General features: G+C 41.5%; 1 protein-coding gene across 1 annotated transcript; it reads right to left on the bottom strand.

Annotated features, from left to right (window-relative positions):
- Positions 1–753: 753 nt before the first annotated feature.
- LOC149309029 (all-trans-retinol 13,14-reductase-like) lies at positions 754–19,940 on the bottom strand. The gene is made up of 11 exons (XM_089534059.1): positions 19,775–19,940; positions 14,303–14,485; positions 12,252–12,481; positions 10,795–10,990; positions 9,798–9,995; positions 9,256–9,378; positions 6,477–6,615; positions 4,075–4,184; positions 2,195–2,361; positions 1,793–1,952; positions 754–1,059 (listed from the first exon to the last, which is right to left on the bottom strand). The coding sequence occupies exons 1-11, from the start codon at positions 19,938–19,940 to the stop codon at positions 914–916; spliced, it is 1,818 nt and encodes a 605-aa protein (XP_089390185.1). The 3' UTR covers positions 754–913.
- Between the last annotated feature and the right edge of the window lie 4,682 nt (positions 19,941–24,622).

Below are 24,622 nucleotides of genomic sequence, written 5' to 3'. Positions count from 1 at the left end.
CCTGTCTGTAACGAGCCATAGTTCCCAAGTTGAACTACCCAGGCTGCCACTTACGTCACTGATGACACAAAGATGATTGACATGCATTTTGATCCGGTGCAAACTAGTGTTGATCACAATCATGCCAAAAAAGAAGTGATTACAAGGGGATAATGAAAAGATCCACTTTCATAGTGGAAACGACAGACCTTTGGGAGTCGATTTACCAACACGGAGCAAAGGCGAACCGCACACCGGTTTAAATGTAAGTGGGAATGAGCCCCAAGAATTGCAATTCTGGGCTTACTCTTTGCAAATACTACTATTACTACTACTAATAATAATAATATTAAAATCACTTTTTGTCAAGGTGGAAAAAAGATTTTCTGTGCAGAAAACAATATTTTGCACAGAAGACAAGTTTCCTACATTTTCTATGGCAAAATCTTTTTGTTGTTGCTGTTGTTGTTGCAAATAAATACTTTTGTGTGTGCAGAAAAGGCTGTTTTCTGTGCAAATTAACCACATTCATTTTTGTTGCTATTGTTGTTTGCACAGAATAAGGCCTAAACTGCAAATAGTATTTGAAAACTGCAGATTTTGATGAGGTTCTCACTGGCAGGTGGAAATGGTTTTTAAAAAGTATTCTTGCCTGTGAGAACAAAATTTATGAAGATTTATATTCCTACTATATGCTATCACCAAGACAGAGGCAACCTGCTTCTTCTGAATGCTAGGTACTGAAAAACAACAACAAAAGGGGGGGGGGTGTTGCTCTTCTCTTGATCCCAAGCAGCCTTCAGCTCGCCTACTGTTGGTTTGGGTGCTGAACTAGTTGGAACTTTGGCCTGATCCAGCAAAGCTCTTTTTATATTCTTAAATCCAGCCTACCACAGCTTATTATTATCTGAAAGGGTGACCGTGGCTGGCAGGACTAGTCTCCTTTCTTTTGATCTTGCCTCTTCAATTTCTTCTTCAGTAGAAGCAAGTCTATGTAAAGGATGCGCCCAAGTATAGCTGAGGCACAAATCAATCCCCCATGTAGAGCTCCTGCGAGGCCACAGCTGAAGACATCTTGACCTAGATTGTGGAGACAAAGAGTTAAATCCCAAAACAAGCCCCAGACTGTGTTCTCTTTAGATACTCTCTTTAGTTACTCAGTGGCTTTTGTAGCCCTCCATGCTCTTTAACTTCTTCACCATCCATTCACACTGAGGGTCAATCTAGATATTTAGGGGAATATTACTAACATATTTATTTTTGGACAACAGACTTTCTCTGTTTTCCTTTCAATAGACAATAATAAAATAAACCACTAATTCTAAGAACAGGATAAGCATATTAGCCTGTATATATAGCCCTGTATAAGTAGTTGAAGGGGAGTCATATTGAAGATGGAGCAAGCTTGTTTTCTGCTGCTCCAGGGAATAGGACACGGAGCAATGGATGCAAGCTACAGGAAAAGAGATTCCACCTCAACATTAGGAAGATCTTCCTGACAGTAAGGGCTGTTCAATAGTGGAACACACTCTCCCTTGGAGAGTGGTGGAGTCTCTTTCTTTGGACATCTTTAGCAGCTGGGTGGCCATCTGTCGGGGGCACTTTGATTGTGAGTTCCTGCATGGCAGGGGATTGAACTGGATGCCCCTTGAGGTGTCTTCCAATTCTAGGATTCTATGATTCTGTTATTCTATTGTCTAGCTTGTCAGTAAGAGAATGAAAATGAACCAGAGACCAGATACATGGTGTCCCCCTCATATACTCAGCTCTATCTATTTAAAGCATGTGGTGGATGTGGGAAGCAGCCACTGACCTGTCAAATAGAGATTCGGAATGGGAGTCTTTGCTCTCATGGCAGCCACAACCTGTGGCACGAAGCGGTCTACATTGTGCTCTGCACCATACATTTCACCCAGAGGAGCAGCTAGATAGTACTGGTTGCTGAGAGGGGAAGCAGCCTCTATAAATTCTACCTACAAAGGAACAGGAAAGAATAAAGGGTATGTAAGAAAGGAAATAAGAAAGTATAAATAAGGGTTGACTCCCTGCAGTTATGTAATGGCAGCAAAGCTCAGCAGTCACTACAACTTTAGGGGGAGGAAAGAACCTGTACTACTGCTAAAGGTCATGATGTATTCCAACCTGGACAATCTGTTGGAGCATTTCTCCTTTCCATGGATAAATTATATGAAAAAAGGCCCTGACAGAGTATCACCTTGTCTCTGAGCTGAGGAAACTTTGCCAAAGCCATGTCTAAAAGATTCTGGGCAATCTCCATCTTGAAGGCATCATAGTCAGGCCCTCTGTTCTTCACACAACCTTCAGACCACTCCTGAAACCACTCATAGTGAGCCATGGTGAGAATGGTCATGCAAGAGTGCCCTGCAATTGGCAATAAATATTTACAATTAGTGCTAAATACTTACAAGTAGTAGTAAATAAAAATGACATTAAAAATAGCAGAAGTTACCTTCTTGTCCCCCTGGATGTGTGTGTGCAAATCACCTGTTGACTTTTGGTGGCCCCATGAATTTCATAAGGTTTTCCTAGGCAAGGTATACTCAGAGGTGGTTTTGCCAGTGGCTTCCTCTGACATATAACCTGATATTCATTGGTGATCTCCCAGATCTTTTAAGATCTGGTTCTTGATCTGATCTCTTTAGGGTCTTTATGCCCTTCATGTGCCTTTGCCCTGGTAGAATTAGGGATGGATTGATATCTATTTCCCATTTCCAGTTTTGCATGTTTCCAGTTTTTCATTCCAATTCCATAGGAAACAGATTTTCATATGGAAGACAAACATACAAATTTACACAATTTTGAATTTTATTTCTCTAAGTACAGCATTTTTGATGTATTTGCTTGTGCATTGAAGGAGAGGTTTTCCAGGGTACCTACCTGACCCATATTGCACAGCTCACAGGACAACATATAGCTCAAAAAGGCACAGAGAGGGTTAAGATTTCTTTTGACCTAGGCCTGTGACCTCATCGCATTATCTCTGAAGGGTGAAGTAGGCTTGTAGGGCCAGGCAATGGTAAGAATATAAGCACATGAGATCACTGGCTATCCTGTGAGAACCTGGAGGTGGGGGTGGGAATAACCTCCTGTTCTGATATTTCATGAAGTATGGTCTGTGTGAAAGTTTCCATTTGCTTAGCAGAGAGTCTTGTAAAATCAGTTTCTTGAGAATGCACTTTGGAAGCTAGTTCCTAATACTGGGATGCCACCAATATTAGCCTAGGAAATTGTGAGGTGAAGCATTGGGGCAAGGCTTGTGTGTTCCAAGACCCCAAACATATATCCTCCAGTGGTTTCAATTAATCCTCTGCTGTTCCACTTTTTCATTTGCTTTTAAAATGTCCCAGTTTCTCTTTCCTCTTCCTACTTTTCCCCTTCATCCTTCAAATGCTGCAAATGGAATTCAAGGTACAAAAATAGTCTGTACTCAGTTATTAATAACCTTTGCCCTCTTGACAATACTCTGATGTTCCTTAGTCACATGGGTCCCAATTTTCATCTGGGGAACATTGGAGAATGTGCAAACACACACTGAACTGGAGTAGGAACCAAAAGCAAAGAGTAGGAACCAAAACTTGTTACTGCTAGAGCAATAACATTTTGTTTGAAAATTCACTGTGAAAGGTGATTTTCAAGTATTTGAAGGCATATTTTGACAGTTTTATGCCTTTTTCCAGTTTTTAAAGGGAATAAAAATAATAAGCCCTGAAAAGGGATGCATTTTCAAAAACTGATCAGTAACAATGGGAAAATACTTTCTAAAAATGATAACAAATAATGGGAACAAATACCTTTTAAAAAGTAATTTTCTAAGCTTTATCTCTCTCTCTCTCTCTCTCTCTCTCTCTCTCTCTCTCTCTCATACACACGCGTGCACACACACACACATACATACAGAGAGACACATAGGCGTAAATTCTGTTGTTAGACCCACTGAAAGAACTGAGTTGACACACCATTCAACAAATGATTCAGTGGGTCTACTCTATCATCATTCAGACCATAAACAATAATAATAGAAAATTGCAACTTCTTTTCTATCTATTCCTTTCCAATAGATAAAAAAAATGATACCAGGATGCCTTTCTTCATATGTGGGATCCTTGGCTGAAGGGAAGGTGACAAACATCATAGGGAGGTTGGCGCTCACCTCTTCTCTGGGTAGGGAAAAATACTTTGTCATCCTGCAAATGAACAGAGTTAAAACTGGTGGCAGCAGAACACAGCAATAGCAGAGATGGAATAGTCTATGTTGAGGCTGGTGAGAGCTGATCTTTTATTTTAACCCACCAAACTGTGAGAACCTCATAACATTAAGAACTCTGGTCTGGGCTTTCTTGTTTTCTTTCTCCTTCCAACTCTCTTTTGCCTTATGTCTTTTTACGGACGGGACTATCCCTCTTGAGACAGACATACAGCCATGTAAACCATTCTAAAAAAGCCTTATGACTTGCAGCAGTGGGCATAAAATGAAAGGAAGAGAGTAAATAAGGTAGACCTGGCCCTGAATATCATGTGCAGAAACATCTCAAGTGAATATGGAAGGTTATGATCAAGTATTCATGGGCAACTTTAAAATCTATAATTGATAGCTGGAGCAGAATATCCAGCTTGGAGGAGCAAATCATATTGTAATTATAGTAGAACCATTCATGCAAAAGCCAATATGCCAGAATCATATGGCATGATGTCGAAATCTAGTAGATATCTCACCCCAAATAGTAAGGTGCTCAGGAAAAAAAAAAACTTGGAGGGCTGAGTGAGTAGGCCTTTTAAGAAGGAACTAGTTACCTTAGTCATTACTCTGATCACTTAACAGATTATTACTTGTCGCTGTTACTACAAGTTATTGTTATTCGAGTTCACCCAAGCAGCCAGTTCTGATATTGCACCTTCAAAATTTTGACAAAAAACATTTCCCACCCACTCACACAGACTCTCTTTCTCTTTCTGATGGTGGCAGCAGTCTCTCGTTGGGCAGAATAGAGACAGAAAAGTACTTTTAAAAAAATTCCCAGCTAATCTGAATCTCTAAATTAGTTTATGTTCTCACTGTGTCCTCTCTCCCTCTTCGTTTCTGGCTGTCCTCATCCTCCTCTGCTCCTTGCAAACTACACAACACCTCCCAAAAAGTGTCACAAGGCTACAAATCTGTTATGTTCCATGGAAAGGTAGTGAATTACTGCCCTGGCCATAACGTCAGCCGGGGGGGGGGCGGGGGGGGCATTTTTGAGCTAGTTACTGCAAAAAGTACCAAACCATTAAAAAAGACTTCCTAGCTCTGCAAGTGAGGCAGGAAGAATCAACGTCAGAGCCTGTTGTGGAACAAAGCGTGGACTCTGTCTCAATCCCCTAATAACAAGGCAACACAAAGAAAAAAACATCTCTCTCTATGATCTTAAGTTTATGCCATCTGTTCTAAAGAACTCTTCCCTACAAAGGCATAGAGAACAGTCCGAAAGCTGGGGCAGGAAGCCTCAGACCCAAAGACCCAAGTAGACTTGGGCCTAGGTGTGTGGTCTTAGACCAAGTTTCTCTAGCCCTGTGCACTGTTGGCTCTGACCCTCTCCACTATCAGCATATGGCCCTTATAGATTGCTTCTCAGGGAACATGGCCCTTGTCAGGCAAAATCATTTTCTATCCTTCCACCTTCTATTCTCCTATTTCCAACCACAATAAATTGTTTCAAGATTGGCATTCTGTTAGTGGAGGAGCCAGCGTGGTGGAGTAGTGGTTTGAGTGTTGGACTATGACTCTGCAGACCAGGTTTTGAATCTCCACTCAGCCAATGCAAACCTACTGGGTGATCCTGGACAAGTCACACTCTTCCAGCCTCAGAGGAAAACAAAGGTTAAACCCCTGCTGAACAAATCTTGCCAAGAAAACCCCGTTACCTTAAGGTCACCACAAGTTAGTGACTTGAAGGCACACAACGCACAGCAATCTTTCTAGTGAATTATGATGGCGTAAATCCAATTTTGTCAGTCAATGTGAAGATCAGAATTCCGTTCCCACCAAACAATGTGCTAAATCCACACCAAATCCACTTCTTCAATATGGCAACCCTCTCCCAAGATGGTCATTTCTCTGTCAGTCGTGAGTAGAGAGAACAGCGGAGATGTGTCCAGCTATTTTTCTTTAGCTGGCCACACAATAAAAATGTTATCCATAGGGAATTCCTAAGGATCATTGGGAGTTTTCTGAAGATGCTTGTAATCAGCTAAATAATATTTTGGATTCATCTCTGCTGCTACCTCCACAGTCTTGCAGCAGCTGATGTATCATAGCTACATGCCAGAGATATGTCTTCCAATGCAGGATCCCAGCCCAAATCTTCCTTTAAACACCTCATCAGTTCAAGATGGGCTGTGCCAGTAGCTTCCTCACCTTAGCAAAAGTCACCCCTTCTGGTCTTTATAGAATAGCAAAGAAAATTCTGACCTTAGACTGGGGTTTGGGGAAAGGTTTTACTTACAGACTGTCCAGATCACCATGTTGGTAAATCCAGTAGTTAGTTGACTTGAGACCAAGCTCTTCTTTGGTCCCTCGAAGACCCACAAAGACTAGGAAGGAGCCCATCCCATGCTTGACCATGCTAAGCCGAGATTGGATCTCTAGGTGAATGACAGAAGAACAGTACTGAGAAACTGGAAACCCATTCCATCACAAATTAATTTCCCTTTTGCCCCTACAACTGCACACCATGTTCAGATACCCATCTGCCACCATGTTTTTTCACAAACACGCCACAATGTTCATGCCCCAAATAGATGGAGCCTTCTTTGAATATGAATCAGAGCCTGACTCAGTTGTGAGCCTGAAGGTACAGAAGATCATGACATGTCAGTCATCTCTGTGCCTTCCAAGGAGAGTCTTGAGGGATCTACACCTTGAGAAATGGGGAACTCTATTCTCTTTCACTAGGCCTGAGAGACTGTCAATGGATAAAAAAACAAGCAAGATCAGGGTCTCTCAAAGAATTGCTCAAATGGGAGGAAGTCAGAATAGAGAACAGAGGCTTCAGTGATGACTGTAATTGACAAGCTGGTTCATGTGGGCAGATGTCATCCTAGTCTTAAACTCTTTGGGACTTTATAACCAGCTAATAACCAACACCTTAAACTGATCTTTAAAACAAATAGAAATCCAAGGCAGATGGATCAAGATTGGAATGCAATATTAGCTTGTACACTCCTTCCTTCTCCTCTCCTCTTTCATTTCAATTCTCTCCTCTCTTGGGCAACTACAGTTAAAAATAAAATTAAAAGCCTGCTTGGATAGTGTCAAGTTCCTGGATTTAGTTGTATCTGGGTAACAGGAGTTTCCTCTTGCTCTTCTGTTCAGATTGGAAAGAAAAAAGAGCATTTTGTCCACTAAGGAGCTTATCACACTGACTTTTAACCTGACTGCTCCACAATGGGATATAGTTGGGTTGTGGGATTCGGTTCGGAATTATTGCATGGAAAATGCCACCAATGCTGCCAGGCGACTGCATCCCGGCTGAATCCTGGCTCCCAACCATGCTCAGCCAGCCGATTTGTGAACACGGGAGCTTCTAGGGCCTCTGTTTTGCAAATCCACTTCAAACCACAGCTCTAAATTATGGTTTGGGGAGCAGCAGTGCCAACATAACATTTGTCTCATTCAAATGTTATGGCAACCTGTCATTTGGGAAAACTAGAGAATGTGCAAGGAAAGCAAGTGACAGAACAGGGACAAGCAGAGGGCTGACTGAATTGCACCGACCGATGGTCTGATGATTTGCAACAGATAGGCGACAGCTTTTAATTTCCAGCTGTTGAATGATAACATCAAAAAGACTTTCCCAACCACTCCTTAGCTCCTTAGCTTTCTGAAGTGTAGCATCTCAGGTGCCAATTTGTAATTGAACATGCGAGTGCTCCCAAGGCATAGCTTCAGTGGGCATTGGCATCATCCTCTGAGCCACCATTCTGTACCTAACTCTGTAGCTGGTGGATGTAGAAGCACTAATTTAAACAAACAAACCATCAAACCATGGAAGCTGGTGCTTCCATTGCAGGTTGGTAGTGAATCTGCTTCACGCTGCTTTATCACACTAGCCTGTTGTCACACAACTATCACGTTGAAGCAAATAAGAGCATAACTGTTTGAAAACAATCACTATTACACTCCTCTGAAACCACACTATTATTCTGCTTTGGTGATCCGTGGCCCCATGCTTGCTCTTCTGCACCATCTTACTAGCTTCACCTTCCTCCCCATGTATGCCCTACCCAGTGCATGTATGCCTTTCAATTTTTTTTATTTTAATTTCTGCCACAACTGCACTTTTACACAAAATGATTTAAAACATTAAAGAAAAGAAATCAAAAAGGAAAGGAAAAGTACCCTCAGCCTGCTTGGGAATAGTGAGAGGGAGAGGAGGAGGGAGGGAGAGAGAAGGAGAATCAGGTCTAGTCAGACCATGTGACTGCTGAAATATTGGAATTGCAGCAGAAATAATAATAATAATAATAATAATAATAATAATGATAATAAAATTTTATTTATATACCACCCTGTGGCAAACCAATCCAGGCAGTTTACAACATTAAAATAACATACAGCATAAAAACAATATATTTCCCTCCCCCCTTAAAAAGTTATTAAACTGATAAGAAAGAACTTATCGCAACAGAGACAGTAGGAGGAAAACAGCAATATTGGGAGCCATTGATGGGAAAACTCATCAGTGAAAAGGTACAATCCAATGATTGGAGAGAAACAACTTCATGTGATAAGTACTGGTCAAAGACTGCTGTAATTGTAATTGACCAGCCTCTTGTGATAAAGTCCGAGGAAGCCATTATCTACCACCAAGAAAAATGAAATAGATCCCACAGTCCTGTAGTCTGCCTATCTTTGTTACAGGAAAAGAAGCATGGAGATAACAGAACACATGGCACATTTCAAGGTGCCTCACCATGGTTTTAAATGTTTTCTGAATCAAAATGAGACCACAGTGCTATCTGATCTGGGTCTTGGAATGCTCTTAGGTTTTGTAATCCCCTCCAGACTCTGTCATTCAGCTTACCTATCTAGCATTACAGTAACCTCTGAGAAGAAACCACAGAATAAGCAGTAGCACTTTTCCTGGTACTGACCAGATCTAGTCCTGCTTAACTTCAGAGATGGAATTAGAACTAGTGCTTTCCAACAGTCCTTGTTGCCTGTATGACCTACAGGATACTGAAAGCCATTGTGGAAGAAAAAAAATATTATGTGTGCTTTACCTGGTTTACTTCGGATCTGAGGAGGCAACATTTTCCCCAAGGTATTGAATGTGCCAGCATCTGAGATCACCAAAGGAGCATAAATGTTTACTTCACCACCTTGGCCTTTCTGAACACTCACACCTATAAAAGATTATTGATCAGCAAAGATGTACCAATTCCATATATGTCTATGCAAGTTATCCAATCAGGGGCATGCTACTGATTAAGGGACAGATGTATCAACCAATCATATGCTTGAGAAGGCCTGGAGCATGACAAAACCTCCTTCTCCATTCCCCCATTGGCTCTCACCCCAGTCCATCCTTTTCTTTGATTTGGAGCCCCATAAGCAGGACAGCCCCAGTACTAAATGTTACACTAGCATCGACTCTACTCTGACATTTCTTCTCCTATGTTTTTCAGCCCTACACAGTGCATCTACACTGTTAAAATAATGCAGTTTGACACCATGGCTCCATCCTACAGTGTAGATGTACCCTAGGAGAGCTGTAAGAAGAGGAAAGGAACAAAGCCACTATTAAATCTCTTTTGAGACTCACCTATTGCTGTGCCACTTTCTGAGAGCAAGATTTGAATTACACGGGCCCTTGTTAGAACAGCACCTCCAGATTGCTCAATGACGGGGATCATGTGGAAAGGAATTTCGCTAGAGCCCCCTCTTGGGTACCATGCACCACGCTTGTAGTGGTGGATCATAAGAAGATTAATCAAGAAGCTTGAGTCTTTGGGAGGAACTCCTGTGAATATAGTTGGAGGAGAACAGGGAGAGAAATTGAAAAAGAAACCATGGATGTTTGAAGCAACAACATTAGAGGTGTTCTTTTGGTAGGCTGATCTCATTTCCTTGATGGCTGGTGGGAGCGGCAGTGCAGTAACATCTGGAGGTCCACAAATTGCCTGCTCCTAGTATGGAACTCAGAACTGAGCATAGTCTATGGGGTAATGGCAGTTTTCAATACAGTATGGGAAATGGCAAGGAAGAGGCCTCAGTCTAGCTAAGTGCCATGCTGAAGATTAGGGGCCATTTCACACTACACAATTACACTCGTCTCTCCACATTCACTGGGATAAGGGGCACAGGATCCCAGCGAATGTGGAGCGTGCAGACATAGGAACTAAAGGGATTTAAACTTATGCATTTTCCCCATTTGCCGGTGTGTGTGTGTATGTGGGGGGGGGGGTGTTTCAGAATGGATCCCCTGCGTATAGGAAGGACCCACTTTACAATAACAGTGTTATAACAATGTAGTGTGATAGTGGTTCTCTTCTCCAGTGGATGCCACCAATTTTGTTTTACAGCTCTCCCAGATCAGGAATTTTTTCTACCTTCCCTGAAGAAGTGAAGAATTGATCCCGCAAAAAGTGTGTGCTGTACAGTGGGGGTGTTTCATCTCTACAAAAGGCGATTTTAGAGGGGAAATCCTCCATGGAGAACAATGATGAAAAGCCCAGCAGAGAATGAATAGTGACACTAATCAGAACTGTGACATCCTGGAAAAAATAACCACCAAGCAACACTGATCACCCTTTCTTCACCATAGAAGAAGTAGCTGAAAATAGCTTGCAGGTCCTTATTGGAAGTCAGCTGGGTTGCCATTTTGCTGTGGCTGGAACATGCCAATCTGAAAACAGGGGAGATCCAGTGAATGAAGCCCCATTGGATCAGGAACATAGACAGCCACAAGGGAATCATCTTCAGAACAGCCAGCAAAGCCACATGCTTCGATACTGTCTTTTGGGGGGAGAAAAGAAAGGAAAGACTTAGTCAAAATGTTTCCATACTCAGCTGAGCTGAGATTGTGAACCTACATCCCCAGGCCACTATCTGTAATCTTATTAGAATGTAAAAGTCTATACAAAGGGTGGGATGAATCTTTTAGTTTCTTCCCTCCTCCCTATGTTTAATTGCTTTTTAAAAAAATCTCATGTTTTTCTCTTTATTAAGTTTTTTTTATTTTGCTAAATTTTTATCAAAAATGAAGTAAACATGAAAATCAATGATACAGCCATTTTCATCTGTAGAATCAGCATGTAGAGAGATCTTGTAGACCTTTGAGACTAAGTGAAAGAAAGACGTTGGAAGCATAAGCTTTCATAGACTAAAGTCTACTTTCTCAGATGCATACGGTGGAGTGGAAGCCAGGGACAGACACATAAAACAGACATTAGGAATGGGAATACACAAAAACCAGTGGCAGACTGGTTTCAGTCTCCCTGGGCATTTCCATCTCAGACCTCAGAACAGCAGTCCTTGAACAAAAAAATTACAAAGGCAGATTAGAAAGAGAAGCAGCAGAGCTGGAGCTCATCTAGAGTCCCTCAGCAATGAATTGGAAAAATATAATGGCTTCCTGGCACACTACACACATTTCAACACTATCTGACCTCATCGGGGTGACCTACACTCATCTATCTATTCTCTTCATCTATAGGCTAGTTTCCAATGTCAAACTGGTCTTGGCACTTTATTTCCACACACAAAGGCTAGTTCCCAATGCCTTTGTTCACAAACAACCATAGTTAAAACTGGACTTGCCACTTCATTTCCATATGCAAAGGTTTTTGAATTTGAACTGTCATTCTCACATACCAATGGCATATATATGTCTGTCCCTGGCTTCCACTCCACTATATGCATCTGAGGTTTACGAAAGTTTATGCTGCAACTTCTTTCTTTCAGTTAGTTAGTCTCAAAGGTGCTACAAGATCTCTCTACATACTGAAAATCAACAGCATACAGTAAATAAAGCACATCTATGCAGCCAAGATGGATGTTATCTAATCTGAGTCACATGGCCGAAGGAACAATGGCTGGTTGTAACTTTGGTCTTCTGGGCAAAAAAGTGTTGAAGTTCACTACTTAAATGCAGAAAAATTACTCCTTTGGACTTCAGCTCCTGGAATGCCTGAGAGGATTGTAGATGCTATAGTCTAAAAATGTAACTTTCCCCTACCTCTGTGCATCAGTAAGACCTCCCAGCATTTTCGCTCACCTTTGATAGTCTTATAAACTCTTTGATGACCTCTTTCTCTTCTGGGAATTGCCTCTCCAGTTCCTCCCCAAAGGCCTTCTTGCCACAGTAAAGTGTGTAGTCCTTGTCCCCAAGGGTTATGATATCATAGGGATCCTCCAACTGAACCCAGTCAAGATGCCCATTGGTGAGCTGGTCCATGATTACCCGCAACATGCCATTCTTGTGCATTTGTCCTACATAATGGATGCCTAAGAAGGGTGAGGAGACCATAAAAGTCAGAAAAAAGAAAGAAAGAAAGAAAGCAGAGACATTTTTGGATAAGAATTTAAGCAGATAGAGAAACCTTCCCCTTTGGCCATTGTTAGGCTGCTTGACGCATTCACAAGTCTTCCATCACAAAAAGTGAATGAAAAGAAGGTCTTGGGCAACATGCTGTTAGTGGCATAAGCCTGCATAAGTGTGGCTAATGTCTCTATTTGGAGGGAGGGAGGGAGGGAACTACTCTCTAGCCTTTTGTGGGTCTTGCTTGAGAGGAAGTGATTTACATGTTAACCTCTGTGTTGATCTGTTGTTGAATGGCAAGGCCTCATGGTGTCCATTTAATTAAAGACCCATGGTCTGCTGGGAAATCCACCTGACCCGGGGTGGTTTTCATTTGCCTGGGCTTGGTCTTGATTTTGGTGTTTTTCAGGACTGGTAGCCAAACTTTGGTGGGATACAGACCGGCCAAAAAGGGCCGTCTCCCAACGCCCTCATTTGTTGCGCGAGGGAGCCGCAGCGGACAAACCGCACGGCTCCCTCACACAACAAAAAGAAGCTGCAAAAAGCAGTTTCTTTGCATGGCACCATTATGATGCTGCAAGGCGCCAATGGCGCACTTGAAGCATCATGAAGGCGCTGCGATGTGCAGATGCTAGGCATCTGTCACATCAAAATGGTGGTGCCCATGTGTATAGGGTGCTGCCATTTTTACGCTCCCGTCATGTGCAAGGGGCAAGGGGCATTTGAAAGTGCCGCCCCTCGCATGTGACGGGGCACCTCATAGCGCCCGTTTAAATTGGGCCTTTGTTTACTTTAAGGGTTTCTTCTTTTCTGTTGAAGGTGTTCAGGTGTTTATGGATTTCAATGGCTTCCCTATGCATTCTGACTTGATAGTTGTTGGCATGGTCCAGAATTTCAGTGTTTTCTGATAGCATTTTATGCCACAATGGTTTATAACGTGTTCTGCTGATGATTATTTTTCTGGCTGACCCAATCTGCATTGTCTCTTGTGTTCTTTGATTCATATTTACTCTGTGTTTGGTGATCCCTATGTAGACTTGTCCACAGCGGCACAGTTTGCAATAAACTCCTTTAGCCCCGAGAAGGTCTCTCCTGTCTTTCACTGAGTGCAGCATTTACTGGATTTTTTTGTAGATCATCTGGAGGTTGTGTTTCCTCACCAGTTTCCCCATTCTGTCTGTGACTACATTAATGTATGGTAAAAATACCTTTCCTTTGGATGGTTGTTTGTCTTCACTCTTATGGGGTTTTTTGGGTCAGGCAGCCCTTCTGATATCTGAGCTGTAATAACCATTAGACTGTAGAGCCCAGTCCAGGTGCTTCGATTCATCTTCTAGGATGTGGGGTTCACAGATCCTTCTTGCCCAGTCTACCAGTGTCTTTATTGTGCTTCTTTTTTTGTCCTGGGTCATGGTTGGAGTTCCAGTCCATAACAATGGTGGTTGATAATTTCCATGTCAGTGGAACAATGAATCTTCTCCAGGTTTCAGTTTAGCCTTCATAGAAACTACCCAGAGTGCTGAAATCTTTCACTAAAATAGGTTCAGAACCTTGGACAGATCTGTAAAAACCATGGCAGATTCACCACTTCACTGTCAAAGGAGTCATCAACTGCCACTGAGCCAAACATTTGTTCTGCAAATGTGGGCAGGTCAGGATGTATTACAGTTTGTAAGGAATGTAACCTATTTATGCATCTGAACATTTTGTGCATGAATACAACAAGGCATCTGACTGGGTTTCCCTCTTCAAACTGTGGCACATTTCACATGAGCTTTAACACTTACCAACATCAAATTCAAAGCCTTTCTCCTGAAAGGTGTGACAACATCCTCCGGCCTTTCTGTGCTGCTCCAGCACCAAAATCCGTTTTCCTGCCTTGGCCAAGACAGCTGCCACAGACAGACCTCCAATGCCACTTCCAATAACAATTGCATCTAGGTTGGGAGGCACTTTATCTGGGGAGAAACCTAGGAAGGACCAGAAGAGGAAAGAAGAGAATCAGAGGCCCACAATTCAGCATGGATGGATTTCATTTCAGTCTGGTCTTGATGAATTTATCTCTGTCACTTGTAAGGCAGCTACAAACCATGTGGTCCTCTGCATGCCTAGAATAGATGTATCTATTGAATTTGGGCCATGTGAAAGGAGAAAACAGCATTCTAGTCCATTCTTGAATATACAGAAGGCATTATTATTGTCATACCTGGGATGAAAATAATTTAAGCTTTAAGAAAATCAACTGCTGAAGAATATGAAACTGATATATTTTCTGATCCTTACCTACCACTGAGTTCTTAAAGTGAGGAAATCAGTTCCATGGGATTGCAGCCCCTAATAATAAAAAGCCCTATCTCTTGTGCCCATGGACTGAATTGGTTGAATTGATCTTGCCTGTAAGGACCAAAAGTTGGGCCTTTGAAGTTGATAAACATTTGTATTTTTCTTTTGTTCTGCTTGCTTCCAAGGATCAGCAAGTGACATTATTTCCCTTCCCACCCCACATTTATTATCCTCATAACAACCCTGTTCATTGAGAGAAATAGAATAGATCAAGACCACTAAGAATATTTCATGGCTGTGTATTAAATTTAATCAAATAATTATTGGTTCTAGTTCAAGATAACCCTTAGACCATATAGCCCAAATTTCCAAGCTAAAATAGATTTTATAGGATAAATCAACTGAAGTTTTTTTTAAAGATGAAAAAGTGTTTATGGATTTTTTTGAGGAATAAGAATATGAACGATGCAGTAATTTATGGGTGGTTATGGGTATTAAGAACCCTAGTAGGATTATTTAGTTGGATATGTAATGGTAGAATAATATTTTTTTTCCTTTTTAGTTTCTGTTTTTCAACCATTATTATTATTATTATTATTATTTATATAGCATTGTAGATTTGCACAGTGCTGTACATAAAAACAACAAATATAAAAGAGTAATCCTGCCAATTGTGTACAATCTAAGAAATGATAGGATAATACAAATAAAATACATAGCAATACAGGAAATGGTTCAATAAAACAGGCAACAAAAAGAACATCAGATAGCAAGTGACAATCACACAATGTCTGGGAATGCTTCTCTGAACAGTATGGTCTTCAACTCCGTTCTGAAGCTGGTTAAAGAAGTGATGGCTCTTGCTCGCGGGGGAAGAAGGTTCCAGGAGTGAGGGGCAGCAAGTGAAAAGGGGTGAATCCTAGATGGGGCAGAGGAAATCCTGGGCTGGGACAGACGACTTTGACTACCAGAATGGAGGGCCCAAGTGGGAAGGTGAGGAGAAAGAAGGTCTGATAAATAAGGGGGGCCAGCCCATGGAGGGCTTTAAACGTCGACAGCTTCGATTGGGGGAACAGGGCCAGAGCCCTTTTGTATTTTAGTTACTTACTGCTTAGTGTTTTGATTTACTGTATCAGTATTACTGTGTATTAGTTTTAGTGTAGCTTAGTGTTAGGTTAGTTTTAATTCTAGTTAGATATACACTTATCATTAAATACATATTCGTACCTTGTTTTCTCTTTTTTAAAAATGTTTTCCTCTCCCAACTTTTCTATTTTTGAATATTTAGTACTTTAACGAATTGTACTTAAGACTTTAATTTTAAAAAGTATAGTCCAAAATACTTTATCTTGAACTGGCAAGTTGGGCAATGTCATGGAAGGAACAATGTTGGGATGTCAAAGAAAAGGATGCAATTGTTTTTACCTTCTCCCCATTGAGTAAGTCAAAATCTCTAATTCTTTCTGTTGAAATTAGGAAGAGATTTTGAAGGGTGTTTATCAGAAAATGAACCAAACTGTCTCTAATAATTGGTTGTATCTTTGACCTCCATCCTTGAGGTGGATGGGTTTTTATAACATGTATGTCTTTGTCCACTGCTGGATACTTGCGCAAAGTACACCTTTATTGGAATGCATTTCAAAGGTCATCCTGTCCTCTAAGCAATATCCCCTAACAAAGAACATATCAGTCCCATAAATCAATTAGTGACTTGTCTAGCAGGATCACTAAACCAAACAGTGACATAAATCAATTAGTGACTTGTCTTGTGGGATCACTGAATGCTTGTTGTTAAAAACAAACAAACTTGGATCTGGAATGGAATGGAGTTGGAGATGGGGGGAAAGGAAGTCCATGGTAATGAGCAAGACAGAGGCCTCCATTCCTAGTCACAAAGCTTTCTGAAAGTTTCCTCTGTCTTGTTGGTTACTTAATTTGAAAGTTCAGGAATGATTCTCTGCAGAAAATGTTGCTTTCTGTGTAGAAAATGCAGTGCAAACTTTACAAAGTCCCCAACTACAGAAATGTTGAGCAAACAGTTTTTCTGCACAGAAAACAACATTTCTTCACAAGAAAGTGTATTTTTATGCAAAAATATGTTGTTCCCTGTGCTGAAAATGCTGTTTTCTACACACACACACACAAAAAAAAACCGTGTGTGAATTTTGCATCAAATAAATGCTGAACCACAAAGTTTCTTCTCAGTCCAGGATTCTCCTTGTCAAGGCTTCCTGACACTCAAGAAATATGTTTTTGTTTTTTGAAAAAAATATTTTCAAATATTCTTTCCATCCCTGGTTATAAGTATATAAAGAAAGTGTACAGTTGGCTCTATGTATCCATGGATTCTACATCCACAGATTCAACCATTCACAGCTTAAGAATAGTAAATATCTATATAGACAGATATAGATATCCCAAAAGCAAATCTTGATTTTGCCATTTTATATAAGGGACAACATTTAATACACCATTCTATATACTACGACTTGAGCATCCACACATTTTTGTATCCACAGGGGTCCTGCAACCAAACCCTAGTGGATAACAAGGTCCCACTGTACTTGTTTCTGTTATAGTAATTCGTGCTGGATAGTAATGTTCAGTTACTCATTCTGTTGCAACAAGACATTTTTTATTTGCGAGTCCTCCATCTTAACCCTACTACAATGGTCCCATTATATTGGCGAGTTAGCAATCCATGGATTTGATTGTACACAGATTGCCACATATCAATGGTGGCATGTTTTTCCCATCTGTGGAGAGGGGGGTTAAACTGAACCTCTGCAGATGGCAAGTTTTATGAGATATTTAGCCTTCTCTGGAGTTTATCACATGAGGGAAATCCTGTGCAAAAACAGGATTTAAAAGCTGGGGAAAACCTGCAAAAGCAGGTTGATTTTCACACATGCCATTGTTAAAGTGGTATTAACTTGAACGGAAAATAGATAAAAGTCACTCCTTTTTATTTTGGGGATTTTCCAAAAGTAAAAAGGAGCGGCTTTTGTCTCCTTTCTGCCTACTTTCTGCTCGGGTTAACACCACTTTAACAACGACATCATGTGAAAATCAACCTGTAGTTTTTTCCAATTTAAACCCCCATTTCTGCATGGGATTTTCCCCATGTGATAAACTCCTCTATCAAAGAGCTCTGGTGCCTCAGAAAACTACAGTTCCCAGAACTCCATAGCACTGAGCCATTGCACTTAAAGTGGGGTAAAACCAGATTGTTTCTGCAGTATGGATGCAGCCCCAGAGGTGAGCCAGGGTTTCTCTACTTAAAATAGTAATTTTCTTTAGTTCTTTCTTGTAAATAAAGTTTGTCCTCTTTTTCTTTGCCACACTCTTTTTTTAAAAAAATCACACTCTGAAATTGCTCAGTAACACATGTCCTGTTTTCAGTTGTGAAATGTTGGAAGGCATGGAGCAAGTCAGGAAAAGCTTGTAGTATACTCTCAATTTATCCTGATTTGGATGATTGGATGAATCCTCTGTCATCCCACTTTCTTCAGTTGCTTTAAAATGTCCCAGTTTCTCTCTCTGCTCCTCCCACTTTCCCCTTTGTCTTCAATTTACTTCAGTTGCTGCAAATTGATTTCAAAGAAAAAAAGTAGTTTGCACTCAACTCAGTAGGGAGGAGAAGAGGAGGCAGAATCCGACTGCTGCAACCTCTCCTGTCTTTTTTTACAATTATTTTTATATCCATGTTTTACATTACATTAAAAGACAATGCCTGTTCAAATATTTAGCCCATCCTATCTTGTGCATTCTTCCCAGTTAGTAACTTTTGCCATCTTGACCACACTGTGATGTTGCTTGGCCACACATGTCCTGATTTTCATCTGTGAAATGTTAGATGCTATGTTGTAACTGATGAGCAATGCAGAAGAGGTCTATACAATTTCCCTTCAGTCCCCACACATCCAGCTCTGCAATAGCTTAAAATTTCAGTGGAGCATTTAGAACTACAGTTTAGGCATCACCAGAAAAAAGGGGGAAGCAAAGTTACCATAGAAATGCAAAGAGCACAACAAGTAGAGGAGTTGTGTGTGTGTGAATGATTTTTAGTGTCCCACTCTCTGCATGGCATAGTGGTTTGAGTGTTGGACTAGGTAGTTTATCACACAGGAGGCTAAGTGTCCAAATCCTATGCAGAACCAGGATTTAAATCCTGGAAAACTCCCGCAAAAGTGGGATAATTTTTCAGACACATTGGGGGAATTCAGCATTATTCCAACATTAACCCGCACAGAAAGTGGACAAAATCAGCTGCTATTTACTTTTGGGATGCCCCCTTTCTGTGTAGGATCCCCCCCCCCCCAACATCATCTGAAAGAGATCCTGCTTGTGCAGGATTTTCCTGATTTAAATCTCATTTCTGCATGGGATAAACTCCATAGGATAAACTCCTAGGACTCTGGAGACTACAGTTTGATTCCCAGCTCAGCCAAGAAACCCACTGGGTGACCATGGGCAAGTCACATACCCTCAGCCTTTGGGGAAGGCAATGGCAAACCTCCTCTGAACAAATCTTGCCAAGAAAACCCCATGATAGGTTTGCCTTAGGGTTGCCATAAGTCGGAAATGACTTGAAAACATACAACAACAACAAGATCCAAAGCTATGAATGCAATGAGAGCACAGCTAATAGAAGAGTTCTGGGTGTGTGAATGATTTTCAATGCCTCACTCGCTGCTATGCTAGCAATTTGAGGAGTGAAGTAGCATTGCATTTGGGGGAGCCAAATTCTTATTTAGGGGGCAATGTTCCCATTTTGCCTCCTCCTATAGCTTCACCACTGCAGCTGAGCACACCATGAGATCTGGCCAAGAGATCTGAGGACAGTGCCCTCTCCCCAGGTTCTATTCCAGCAAGAGTGCCAAGACTTGGATCAGCTCAGTTTTGAGCGATGACATCCAATCCAATCAAATTGCAAGCCGATCCACTTCCTGGCTGGATCACCTAGGTTCACTTACCTTTCTTGAGGACCTTTCTGCGAGCTTCCTGGTCTGTCACTACTGGTTTTGGGGACTGCACAGACTCCTGGCTGAAGGGGTTCGGCCCCTTGCCATGGATATGATAGAACAAAATTAACCCAGGGATCAGAAGAACCAAAAAGAGCAGGAGTAAATACTGCCACATGACTGCCTTAGTCTTGTGTATGTATGTATGAAAGAGAGAGACAGATGGAGGGGAGTTCAGTACTCGACACACTGCACGGACTGGGCAAACTTATCCAATTATCATCCTTCATGTGATCATCTGGGCATCTGGCCAACTAGGAGGAAAGATACACATGTAACCCTTTGCTCCCCAATAGTGATCTCAAAGGTCCAGGGTCAGTCCAAAGTATTTTTGCTGCCTGTAGTTAAGCAGAAAATACCCTGTGCCTCTCTCACACAGCCAAAAAGGTGGATAAAGTACTCACAGCCAACCAAATCATTTTGCCACCTGAAGCAGAGAAATTCCAAAAGTAACTCTCCCCTTCCCAGAATTTGGAAAGCTATTGCTAAAACAGAATCTAGATATGGTAATAGTTTCAGGATGTTCCCCTCACCCCAAAATTGTTACTGTTGTCATTACAATTTTTAAAGATTTTTTTTCAAAAATGGCTTCGCTTGTTGCGTGAGTTACTTTTTAAAAATGCCACAAAGCACAAATCTGTGTGTCAAAGTGCATCTGAGGCTGCATTGGCACTGCAGAAATAATCCAGGTTGACACCACTTTAATTGCCATGGCTCCATTCTACAGAATTCTGAGATTTGGAATTTTTGTGAGGCACCAGTATACTTTGGCAGAGAAGGATAAAGATGCATCCTTATTCTCTGTATGTCCATTGTATCAGAAGTCATTGAGAATCAGTACAGTTGAAATCCAGTTTATATAAATCTGATCAGAAAAAAATCAGTCAGGTTATCCAAGAGTAAGCATAGGCAGCAAATTCTGAGAGCATCCAAACCTCTCACCTAGACATACAGTATCAGCAATGATGCTGATGGTAATCCACGACACAATTCAAAAACACTCATTTTCAGGCATATTCTCCACTTTCAGCTTTCTATCAGGGGGGGATTGTATCAAACGGATAAAATAAAGAATGCAAAATCGGGGAACAGTGAATTAACACAAAAATGCTTGTTGAGAAATACATTTCCTGCTCCAGAAAGACTCCTTTCTTCATACAGAAGGGAAAGGAATGCATATGACTAAGATAATGAGTACATCCCAAATCTATAAATGTTAATCATAAAAAAATAACTGTTACAGTTGCACCATAATAAGAGCATCATTATCCTTAATGATGCTGCAGTCATAATGCAGTTTTAATTCTACCATCTATATTAGAATTAAAGGAATTAGCTGCAAATAACTGATCAATTAATTAAATTACATTCAATTTGGGAAAAGATGCTTCTGAGAGCTGGTAAAAGAGAAAGTAAAAATAAATATAAAAACATAAAATTTGCTACCTTTCCTTTATACTCAGAATCTGCTTCCTGAGAGCGGCATCGTTGCATCGCTCTGCCTAACAGTAGGACTGGCCTTGCTCAGACCAGAAACTTCCCCAAATGGTTTGGGTAACAGTAGTACTTGTAGGGATATTTTGTGAATATTGATTGGGGAGATTGGGGGCTACCCATCATCTAAGAAGTGACCCCTCCCATTTCTTGCAATGCTATAAACTCACGAATGAGGTTAAACTAATGTGTCTTGTTCACGTGAGTCATGTTAAACCACTTAAGACAGCCAAATGCATCTTAGTTAGAAGTCTGTCTCCCACAATTGTGATTTCTTCTAAGAAATGGAACATGACATAAAAACAGAGGGGTATGTAGAGATGACTGCAAGCTAAGTGAGAAATTGTTTTTTTAGGAAATCTCTGTCAATCTCTTTCCAGTCAGCCCTCTGTATCCCTGAATTTTTTATCCATGGATTCAACCATTCATGGCTTGAAAATATTCAAAAGTAATATAAATTCCCAAAGCAAACCTTGATTTTACTATTTTATATAAGGAGCACTATTTCATTGTGTCATTGTATTCAGTGGGACTTGAACATCCACAGATTTTTGTATTCATGGGGTTGGGTGGGGGGCACACTGGACCAAAACCCAGTGGATACCAAGGGCCCACTGTATGTGTGCATGTTTGTGTGTACACACACACACACACACACACACACACACACACACCATATAAGTCTAGAAATTGTTTTAATCAAAAAAACTGACCCAAAAAACCCTGGGTTGACCTATCAGTCAATGTAAATACTGTAGTTTAATTCTTATCAAAAATAGAACCATCTCCTTCTCTGGGTAGAGTGTGAAAGGTGAGAACTTAGTCCATCCTAGGAATGCCTAAAAGAAGCACCAGTCCCCCTACTCACTCTGCTACGATGCCACTTCTGACCTTTTTGCATGCCTGAGTGGGAAAATGGTAACAATGGCAGTTCTTTGATGCTTCCCTTCAAAGGAGCACTGAAATTCATAATTTTGACCCCAAAACCTGCCCTCAACTTCTACATGAGGTCAACTTATACTCGAGTATATACAATAATAGATATTAGATATTATAGTATAAATATTAAATTATATTTCAGAACAACTAATACTACCTCTAATTATAGGTAATTTGATAATATATGTATGTAATTTTGGGGGACTGAGTGGCAGGGACTTGTGTAAGGCCCTGAAAGGAATCAGATAGTACATCATGGCTGCCCAAAATGAGTGCCAACCTACATCCCAGCCTGGTGACCAACCTGCACTTGAATTCCATTCAGAGTGAACTGCTGCACCTGACACAGAATTGCCCAGGGAGGTGGAAGTGGATTCAGTGGGCAACCAGCCAATGCAGGTACTGCAGGACATGGCAGAGTCACTGTAAGAAGCCAAGTTAACTTACAGCAGCATCAGTGACTTCTACTCAACTTTGTTCTCACAATTAGTCTCAAAAATGCATATTGATATTCCAGACTAACATGGCTATGCCTCTGAATCCTACTCTACCTGGTGAGACAACAGAAAGATGAGAGCAGCTGATTATCCAAAGTGGTGAATGGTCAAGGGAACAGAAGCTGAGAGAATCCTGATTGATGTCTCAGTGGAAGGAGAGGACACAGGGGAAGATCAGAAGTGGTAACATGATGCCAGGGTACCTGCTTAGCAGCCTCTACATGAGGCCCATTATGCTGTGTCCAACTCACTTGACTCAGAGCTGCCTAGGGGGGAAGAGAGTCTGTAGTGGGTACTGGGCAGAGTCAGGTGTCAGGCAATATGGCAAAAATGCTACAAGTTGCTATCATAGCAGAGGAGACACCAGCAATGAAGACTCCAGTGAAGCAGTAGCAACCCAAATACCAGCCAAGGGAGCAGAAATTGGGAAGATGCTTGCTGTAACATTCAGTGGGGGAGGAGGAGTGAGACAGAGGTTCACTGGCAGCGGCAGCACCTGAGAGTCTGACACAAGAGGAACAACTTCGAACAACAGACATTATTGCTTCAGCACCATAACAGATCTCTCCTTCTGCCACAATGCAGCAGGAACCTGATGGAAGTCTTCCACTCTGGGAGGAGCGGATGGCTCCAATGGAATGACAGTAGTTCCAGAAGTTGCAGGGAGCAGATCAGAGCCATTAAGCTGAATGGAAGATGGTCCAATCTTGTTCAGCAACAAAGAGATTGAGATTTGTGATAGATGGGGACCAGCTAGAATGAGAGGCTTGGTTGAAAGGCTGTAAGAAGGAATTGCATGCTCAGAAAGAGCTACTGGTTCCTACCAAGTACACGACCAAGCTCCTGATCCTAGCTCATGACCAGCCCAGTGGGCATGCTGGAGCGAATCAGACCAAGGACAGATTAAGGAAGTTCTTCTATTGGGATAAGCAGGACATTGATGAGTATGTCCAATCTCCAAAGTGGCGAAACCCAACGATCAGGCCAAAAGCCATCTCCAACCACTTCTCAACATAGATGTTTTATTCCAGAGAGTTGTTGCATACATCGTGGCATTCCTTCGAAAGACCACCAAAAGGAATCACCCAAAGTACCTTGAATCACAGAATCAGAGAATCATAGAATCGTAGAGTTGGAAGAGACCACAAGGGCCATCCAGTCCAACCCCCTGCCATGCAGGAAATCCCAATCAAAGCATACCTAACAGATGGCCACCCAGCCTCTGCTTAAAGACCTCCAAAGAAGGAGACTCCACTACACTCTGAGGGAGTGTGTTCCACTGTCGAACAACCCTTACTGTCAGGAAGTTCCTCCTGGAGATCATCTCCCAGTGCATCAGGGATTCTGGACTGACAGTCAAAGCCAGTAAGTGTCAATTGGCACTTTATTGAGGCTTACCTTGGCCCCAAGGTGGGTCAATAGACTATCACTCCTTGAAGGATAAAGTGGAAGCTATTCATAACTGGTCTTTTCCCTGGGCCAGAAAACAGGTTCAATCTTTTCTGGGTTATGCCAGGTCCTACAAAAAGGTTTGTGCTCAACTATAGCCAAATGGTGGCACCTCCAACAGATCTACCCTGTTCTGTTCCAAAAAGCCTAAGGCAGTGAAGTGGATAACTGAGTATCAAGAAGGATTTGAGTCACTGAAATAGGCCCTTATATTAGATCCCGTGCTGATGATGCTTGACTTTAACAAGCCATTGATTATGGCTACAGATGCTTCCAACAGAGGCATTGGGGAAGTCTTGCTGCAAGAGGGGCCAGATGGCATCTTGTCTTCCTCAGCAAGAAGCTTTCTGTGGGGGAGTCCAATTAGTCCGTTCCATAGCAGGAATGTTATGTGACTGTGTATGTACCTGACAAGCTGGGG

This window comes from Sceloporus occidentalis, unplaced genomic scaffold (assembly GCF_023333645.1).
Source record: "Sceloporus occidentalis isolate IW3139 unplaced genomic scaffold, rSceOcc1.0.p SCAF_7, whole genome shotgun sequence".
In the NCBI taxonomy this organism is placed as follows: Eukaryota; Metazoa; Chordata; class Lepidosauria; order Squamata; family Phrynosomatidae; genus Sceloporus; species Sceloporus occidentalis.
Note: the sequence above shows the minus strand (reverse complement) of the source record. Positions and strands in the feature narration are given on the sequence as shown.